Below are 9,209 nucleotides of genomic sequence, written 5' to 3'. Positions count from 1 at the left end.
CTTAGTCTGCATGAACTGCAACACCAGAGGCCTCCTGGTGCAAATATCACAACCCCTGGGCAAGAAGTCGCGGCAGACAAGAGCCTCAAGAACACTGGACTTGCCACTATTCTGGCTCCCACCGACGGCGACCTGGGGAAGATCGATGGTGGACTGGCTTCCGACCCAAGCGAAAATGTCCTGAAGCTTATTGACTATGGAGATCACGGGAGAGCCAAGAGGGGCAGATGAGGAAGACTAATATCCACGGTATCATTAAAAATTAATTTATATATTATCACCTCCATTGATTATTATAAAATTAATATTTAATATTTAAAAATTAAATATTTTTTTATTAAATTTATTTAAATTAAAATATATTAAATTATTTATTTATATAAATTAAAAATTTTAATATTAATATAATTTAAATTTTTATAATTAATCAGATATATAGTTTAAATAATATATTTTATTTTTAAAATATTAAATATAAATTTATCAATAATTTAATTTTAAAAAAGCAATATTTTTTATAGTAATTTATACAGTTAACATTAATTCTAAATAAATTATTTAAATATTTTTAATTTTATTAAAATTAATTTTAAAAAAAATAATATTTAAATATATTACAATATAACACAATTAAAATTTATTATTTTCTTAATTTATTATATTCAACTGTGATTCAAACGGTCACTGACTCCAGCCGCCGACCCTTTTCCATCTGATCGTTTCGTTCCATTTGACGAGAGTTTCAATTTCTCCAGGGACTCCTCACTCAGCGTCGCTTGACTTCCTCCGTTCCTCTACTCAGCCAGGTTCTTCCTTGCTTTCTATGCATCATTGTTATTTTACTTTCAGACCTTAATATTGAATTTCTCGTCGCAGCATTCATCTCTGATTCCTGTCTTTTCGTCTTCGTTTTTATCTCTGAAACTCTCGTCTTTGCAATGCTTTCTTTTTCGCTTCTTGATCCAGAAAAAGGTTCGAAATTGTTGGGAAATCTAGCATTTGAAGGAGACTCAGTAGTCGTCTTCTTCAATTGGAAGTACAGAGCCACGAGTCAAGTAAAATCCTAAACCTGCGATGCTTCATCTTCACAAACAGCGGGATTCAGTCGAAGCAATTCCATAGCAAGATTCAGTCGAAGCACGTTGAAGTTGGCATCAAAGGCAATTCTCCATGTCTCCATGTAAGCTAGGATTCCCATTTCATACTTCCTTTCGGTTTATAAGTTTTTTTTCCGGTGATTATATTTTCATTGTATTTTCTCATTTTTTGGACGGGCTTTTTGTTTCATCTGGTATACTGTATCAGCACGAGCTACTTGCCTGGTGAAGACGGATTCTTCTTTCTGGGCAATAGGTAAAGGTTTAAAATTTTCCTGCTTGCTGTTTGGCATTCAATGATTTGGCCTGGCCAAGCAATTTGAAAGTAATAGAAGATCTAATTCATTGTGTGGAACAATAGAGTACATGCACCTGAAATTATTCTTGGCTAGGTCCATGATTAGGCTGCTTATGCTACTAAGAGTATAAGAGAAAGTGATTATAAAGTTCTTTCAGAACTGTTTTCTGTGGTTGTCTTCTTATACTACTGGAAACTTCTCTGAATTTCTCTCTCTCGCTCTCTCTTTTTAATTTCATGATTCAATTAATGGCAATGCGATATCTGATCTACTTTCTTGGATAGTTGATTCGAGTTTTCTTTTTCTTTTTTCCTTTTTTGCCATTCTTATTCATCAAGTGATTAATTTATACAAGAACCTGAACTCTTATTCTGACTATATTTTCTGTAACAAATAGGATCTGAGGGCATATGAAGCAATCGTTGAAGCATTAAACTTGACAAGGTTTGTTTTCATATTCCATTTGGTATATAACCTCCTCCCCTAAAATATTTATTGGCAGTATTTTGAATTTTGATGTTCTGAGAAGCTTTATATTTTTTTCTGTCACTATTTGCTTTATGGCATCTCTCTTGCCACTGATGTCCCTTTTATTTACAGTGTTGCTACTAAGCCCAATTTGGAGGAGTGGACTGCAAGAACAAAAGTTTATGATTCATTAAAAGAATCCGTGGGTCTCAATAAATTAAATCTATAAGAAATGAATTGATATTTGATTTTCTGAACTGCCAAATATTTAAGCTCACTAAAGGATCTCATGAGCGGTTGGTAGTCACGAATTAAGACAAAATTATGCTCATGTACGTATATTGGAAAGAAGATGATGAACTGCTGTTCAGCTACCATCTCCTTATTTTTGTACTCTTGCAACTTCATGCATAATGTCATAAGTGAAACATTTGGGTGCATGGTCTTAGAGATTTCCATTTAAGCAAAACCACTGAGGAAATATTTTTCATGATATCTTCTCTGTCATCCCCATGAAACGTGGCCCATCTCTGTAGGGCTGAGTTCTGTCTTGATTTTGAATATATTTACTTCATTATCTGCATTTATCTTTCTCCTGTCATACAAAATTAGTTTAATTGCCGCAAGAAAAACAAAATCTCCTGTCTTCATTTTGACAACCATTAATGAATAAGGTGCTTGGCATTGGTGCATGTTTGGAATCCTGCTATATGAGATACTTACTGGAAAGGTTTGGATCCTGATTTTGTATAATTGTAGTTGTTCATTTAAATCTTTGAAGTTGTTTGAGAATTTACATCTCATCTTTTCTGGAATTCTTAAAATCAACAACGTGGCACAAGATCCTATTTGCTTTTTGGGGCCGTTACCTATTTTCAAAAGCTTCTAATTAATTTTTTGTTGTATTGCATTATTTTTATTAGGAATGTTAATATAACAAATGAATTGGACAATAGGTTTATAATGTTGTGTTTGTCATGGATCCCTCAAGCTCTGTTTCTTACATCTGAACTCAACTTTGACTGCTTTTGAATTGTGTTTGGAGTTAGTAAGGTGGTAATATTGCCATGCCCTTAGGGATATGATATTCATCCATATGAAGCTACATTATGATGTTGATAGGATTGACTTGAGATTTTAAAATTCTCAATTTTTATATTAAAGGAAACAGTCGAGGAATGCGAAGAAGACGGGAAGGGATGGGAATTGGTTTTATTGTGCGAAAAAAGCTCTCAGTCCTAAAGTCAAAGAAGAGGGAAGACGAGGTTTGGAGTTCTTTTTCTTTTCGTATAATTTTCAATATATATTTTAATGCAGTAAGTATTGATCCTATCCTTTCCTGTGTCTACAGGTCTTTCCCCCCATGGAAATGATTTGAGAACACTTGTTGATCAATCCCGGACATTACGGGCAGAGGAGGTAGAAGATGGATCTCAACAATTGGACCTAATTTGCATCTCAATAATATAATTTTAATGCAGTAATTCTTTTACATATATATGTATAGCTGCTGTATAGTTTCCTTTGGGTTTTGCAGAGGTGCTTGAGGGAGATATATTTCTTCAAAACCTGCCAAGTATTTTTACCGCCCTTGCTTTAGGTACATAAATCACTGTATATGTCTCATCCGCCCACTCGCCTCATCTTTTTGAGTCATTTGGGAAGTTAAAAGTGTCTGCTATTTGCTACCCTTGGCTGCAAGTGCTTGTTACTATAAACTCTTCTCGTATGTACCACTCTTTTCAATGAAAACCCGTCTTAATCTACTTGGTTTTAACTCTTTGGAGACCATCTCAGCAGCTATGCTTCCGCAAAACTCCTTATTTAGACCACTAAAGTAATTATTTTTCTGCTTTGTTTAAACAATTCTGTTTTGAAAAAGGGACAATGTTAATATGCATATGCAATTGGTTCTGATGTATTTTGTAATTGGTTCTTGCGGAACTATTTCTGCTGTATCACAAGACAATCAGGTTTCTTGTGCAGGTTCAAAATTGGTTCTGAAAAAACCATAGCTTAAATACAACTACCTGATTGCAGCTTAAGCAAGGTACTGTTATATTATTGAGATGCAAATTTTGATCGAGATATATCATTGTCTCTGATAAATTATAATTGTGCCTTTAATTACAATTAGAACTTCAGTATCCTTGATGATCACGTGGCTTTTACAACTGCTGTTGGTCTAAGGTAGACCCCTGCCATTGATTTTTTTTGCAACAATTGGAACAAAGCCTAATTCCAATGTTTCAGTAATTCTGGAAGTACTTGATGTGCTATAATGATTGGTTGTTCAAATAGAACAATTAATGCATCTTTTTAATTGAATAAATGAGATGAAGCCCTTCATATATTGCTGCAATAGTTTGAAGAATTATTATTTACATTGAATAGTAAACATGAATAACTTGTACAATTTATTTGGGTCATGAATCAACACAATATTAAAGGATGGAATCTTATGTTATTACTTGGGGATATAATTAGTTTCTTCACTTTTTCAGTGCTAACAAAGGAGACTCCTTGAGGGTGTCTTATGATTTTTGGGTCTTAGGATACTATTTTGTTTTGTTCTAGAGTGCTAATAAAATGGACTTGAGCATCTGAGGAAGTTTGTTGTATCTCTTACCTAGCATTTTTATTGTCATTTATACTGAATGATAAAAAATTATCTTATACTCTACTACTACAAAATGAAATAAAAATGTATCAATTGTAGAACGTTTCATATTGTTGACAAGTGTGTGTGTGTGTGTGTATTATTTGGTTATATCCATATTACTTCATCAATTTTCTTTTATCAGACCTGAGCAATTTACACAGATTAATTTTCTCACATTTAGGTTATTAGACATATAATTATATACAATTTTGATGAAATAATGATAATTTTTTTGACAATATGTTATAGACATGAAGTCAAAATAACAAATATTATTATATTGTATGTATTTCAAATACAAAAAAAGTACATTATTCACATCAATTATTTTTATAAAAAAAATGAATCTTAATGTTACTGAGTTTATTTAACAAAAGAACATTACCGTTTATGTTGAAATATTCTAAATGTTGATCTCTAAAATATTTTACTCATTTATCCCTGCAACATGCAGGATTCAGGCACATTAAATATAAATGAGTAAAGGTCTACTTTAGTTTTTAAAATATTTGTGAAGGAACACCCAATATCTTACTTTTTTTATTGTAACAATTTTACTTTTAAAATAAAATGAAATAATTTTGTCTTTAAAATTTAAACAGGCTGCAAAGTTTAACCACTTCAACCCCAAAATGATCTTCATATTGACAAATGCCGGAGAGGATCTCTCCCCTTGATTCTCAGTCGCCGTGGAAAACAGCCACACTTTGTGTTGCAGAGTCTACCCGCAGCCTCTGATCGGACTCCAACAACATATTGCTGTCCCGTGCGTTCTTGGAAAAGCTGACTCATGAAAGCCGTGATCGGAGATTTGGGACTTTGATTTGGCATATGATGGGGACCATTCCGCATTTCTTACCGTCGAGTGGGATCGCCTTTTGGACAAGCAAGTACCAATTTTTTCTTCACCAACCTTCTCTATTTTTAAATCATTCTTTAGTCAAGCAAAATAATAATTATATATGCTTGCTTATGGATATTAGGACTCAATTTAGTTACTAGAATGAAACCAAATAATTTGAAATAATCAATACAAAAATAAATTATATTATTTTTTTTATAATAAGCATGGTAAAACTTATTAATATATATTATAAATGTAAAAATTATCACACCATTTAAAAATCTCATGAGTTATGATTTTCAATTCCATAAATTAAATTACCTCCTTATGAATGTAGTTCACCATTCATTTTAACCATATCAATTTTATCTTTATTTTTTCAATCTGTTTCATTCCATTTTTATCTAATAATTAAATGAGACCTAGGTGAGTTTTCTAACCTTCGTCTGCTATGGGTGAACACAGCTCCACTTTGCCAAAAAGTGGCAACCAGCATTGGCACACTAATTATAAATTCAAAGAGTTATAGTTATAAATAAAATATTTAAATTTTATATGAAAATTTTTAATTTGTAATTGAAATTTTCATTTATAATGTTTTGAATTGGCATCTATATCTCGTTTTCTAAATTTCTTTATTAAAAATCTAGCTGTTATTAATTTGATATGCAATTGAGACTTTACTGTTATTCTCCCTTTCTATTTTTTAAAATTTCTCTTCCATTGGTTTCCTTCTTTTTATATAAAAAAGTCCTCAATTTTGCATACGTATTTGTTTGTCCACTTCTTTTTCTTCTTTAAAGTTTCTTCATTTTCGGTTTACCATTTAATAAATACAGTCATTCTTTTATTAATGTATTGTATACTCGTTATTTATAACTCACCTTTAACATCTTTCACCACAATCAATGAAAACATTAAAATTCATTACTTCTATCTAAAAGTTTAATAACTTTATTCCAACTTTGTTCCTAAATAAGTAAATGGATTTAAATCCTGTAGTTGGAAGTTTACTTTTTTTTTAGCATTTTCACTCATTTTATTATTTTTTTTAAAATATAAAATTTTTTATCTCTTTTTTGGAAAAAAAAACTTCAAAGAAATTTACAATTTCCAACTACAGGAAAATATGTATACTTTACCCGTTGTGGGAGCCTTACGGCTGAGCTGGAAAAAAATAAAAGAAAAAACTACACACACACACATTATGTGCTGGTGAAAAAAAATCTATATATAAATTAGTGACAAAATGGTGATGCACAAATAAAGGAGGTCATGAATTCAAACCATAAAAAAAATAATTTGTGAAATAAAAATATAAATTAATAATATGGTGACGTGTGATGTGAGGTGGGAGGACATGTAGTGTGAGGTGGGGTGCCACATGGCAGGTGACATGGTTTGTTGCTGCTGATTGGTAGCAGAAACCAAATGTTGCTACCGATTCTCAACTTCCTCTAGTTACAATTTTTGTGGATTATATATTTTTAACAGGAATTTTTATTATTGACAGAGATAAAATCACTAACAAAAGCTCTTGTAATGATATTGCAACAACTTTTACTACCATTGAAATTTTTTAACGTCGACATTTTTTTAGCAGCGACTTTCAACTTTCAGAGTCTCCACCGAAACTTGATTTTTTTGCAGTGCTCAGGGGCAACGAGTGAGATCAGATTACCAAGACTTTTGCCTAACTTCTAATGGAAAACCGTTTAGGGGTAGGAAAAGAAAAGGCGATGTTAGGTGTTCAGCGTTAAGCAAGTTTTCATATTAACGTGTTCTCTTGCCGGAGGAAATTACAGAGGATCAAATAACCCGTGAAAATTCTGAAAAACCTCTCGTATTCGAAATTTAGAATGATTTTTACATACACAAATCAAAATGCAAGAAGATATTAACCTGTATTTAAACCCAGGATTTAAAGGAGGGGGATTCCAAAAAAGAAAAACAAGGAGAAAGTAAATTTTATTATATGCAAAAGTACAACACAAGTGCCAAGAGACCACGTAGGCAATTGGCAGAGACTCGGATCAATTATTGACTCTCAAAAGTTCGACGCACAAAGTTCTCACACAAACTTACATGACATAAAAACACAACTATGCAAAGCATCAAACAGATGGGTCCAAACTCTAGTTTGCCAAGTTTTCAATGAGAGTAGCAATAAATGGAATTGGATTTCCAAATATAACTGATGTTATAACGCTGAAACCTATCTTAGCCATTTGGATCCCAAGAGTAAGAAATGGTCTCGCCCTCGACGAGCGTCTTCTATCCACTGCCGAAGAGCTTCCTGTGGCTGATGTGATCAAGTTTCTATCCCTCTGCACGCTCTTACTTCTTTTTGAGTTTGTTGTCCCACTTCTGCTGACCAAGCTTGAAGAAGACGAAGTAGCCGATGTGATCGAGCTTCTATTTTGCTTAACATTGAAGTAGCCCGATTCCCAGTTGTCCATAATCAAAGTCTTCGCACAATAGACATGGAAGGTATGCTTTCCACAAGAAGACACATAGGACCAACCTCTGAAAGGCTCCTCGCTGCGAACGTTATCCAGATCCTTCCTCTTGCACTTCTTACACCTCTGGTGCACTTTGTCTTTAAGACTCAGCTTAATTTTGCCTTGAGGATCAGACATGGTTCTCTTAAGGTTCATGCAACAAGGGTGCAAATCAAACCCGCGTCTGGACTGATCATGATACAGAAACCCTTGGACGTCCCTCCCACAAGCATCGCAATATCGGTGTTTCGGCCCGCCCGGCGGTTCCCATAGAAACTCGAACTGGCGGTTACCCATTAATGGATGGATTCTGGGTCTGTCTGTGGGGCGAGCTGTGGCACAGTGGTCGTGAAGGACGAAGTGACAATTCCTTTTACAGCAGTGGTACCTTGGGCCAAACCCTGGTTCTTTGCAGCCACTGCAATTGAATGGTCCTCCTTCTCTTTTCAGCACTATTGCATGCTGAGGATGATATGGGTGATTCATCTTCGTCGCCATACCCCTTGATCCCTTACTTTCTTTTGCTTTTTGACGAGCTTAATGAGTGTTATTTCTCTTCAACCTCTTTGAGCTATATATATATATATATATATATATATATAATTACTGGCTAAATCCCATGAAATCTATAAATTGCTAACAAGTTCCAATAAGATAAGGGGCATTTTTTGTAATTACACAAACATACATTTAAGGGATTTGGAGCTGGTAGTAAATATTTATACGTCTCTTTGTGAAATTTTTTATTTGCAAAACATGAGAGTAAAGTTCTAAAAGAATAAATTAATTTCAGTTAAGTACTTAATATTTTTTTAAAAAAATATGTTACAAACATCATTTAAATAATTATAAAATTGGGAGTTATAATTACAAATAAGACATTTAAATTCTATATGCAACTCTCAATTTATAGCTGAAATTTTTATTTATAATGTTCTAAATTGATAATTACAACTCATTTTTTATAAAAAAATTTTATGAAGAATCTAATTGTTATTAATCTTTTTTTTGTCCTCTCTAAAAAAGTAACGGATATAGGTGTTTCTAGCACAAAGGGACTTCAAGAATTGAAATATTTTCTTCTTCACTCTTGAAGGGGCTTGAACATAAATAAATTAATCTTCTAATTAATTAAAATTAGCCCTCTTAACTTACCCACAAATCTTTGAAATAAGAAAATTAAATGGAAAGCCATGGAACATTCTTACTAAAGGTAGGAATAGGCCAAGTGCCTATCAAGCAACCCACAACCTAACCTGGTTGAGGTCTGACCTAACCTGTTTAATTAAGTCTCTTTTGCTAAATAAGCATATGTTTTTCAAGGCCTGGCTTGTAAGC

At 33.1% G+C, this 9,209-nt stretch overlaps 1 protein-coding gene and 1 long non-coding RNA gene across 13 annotated transcripts; one reads left to right on the top strand and one right to left on the bottom strand.

The window, feature by feature from the left end:
* Positions 1 to 679: 679 nt before the first annotated feature.
* Positions 680 to 5,546, top strand: LOC129288021 (uncharacterized). 12 transcript variants are annotated; one of them, XR_008587876.1, is made up of 8 exons: positions 680 to 806; positions 967 to 1,180; positions 1,306 to 1,353; positions 1,794 to 3,129; positions 3,216 to 3,283; positions 3,402 to 3,464; positions 3,838 to 3,914; positions 5,129 to 5,546. It is a non-coding gene; the product is annotated as an uncharacterized LOC129288021 (long non-coding RNA). The 12 variants fall into 12 exon arrangements; XR_008587880.1 differs by lacking the exon at positions 5,129 to 5,546 and adding an exon at positions 4,002 to 4,528; XR_008587877.1 differs by having other exon boundaries at positions 3,216 to 3,464; positions 3,851 to 3,914.
* Positions 5,547 to 7,505: 1,959 nt separating this feature from the next.
* LOC129288347 (uncharacterized) lies at positions 7,506 to 8,369 on the bottom strand. Its single transcript, XM_054924865.1, has one exon. It carries the CDS (start codon positions 8,367 to 8,369, stop codon positions 7,506 to 7,508), a length of 864 nt encoding a protein of 287 aa, XP_054780840.1.
* Positions 8,370 to 9,209: the final 840 nt, after the last annotated feature.

Source organism: Prosopis cineraria, unplaced genomic scaffold (assembly GCF_029017545.1).
Source record: "Prosopis cineraria cultivar Desert tree isolate PC_DT_omini unplaced genomic scaffold, ASM2901754v1 PC12, whole genome shotgun sequence".
NCBI lineage: Eukaryota > Viridiplantae > Streptophyta > Magnoliopsida > Fabales > Fabaceae > Prosopis > Prosopis cineraria.
The sequence above is the reverse complement of the archived record's forward strand: the minus strand, read 5'-3'. Positions and strand labels throughout refer to the sequence as shown.

Coding starts and splice junctions, on each gene's coding strand:
- LOC129288347 (XM_054924865.1), bottom strand. CDS start 8,369: ATGGCGACGAAGATGAATCACCCATATCATCCTCAGCATGCAATAGTG.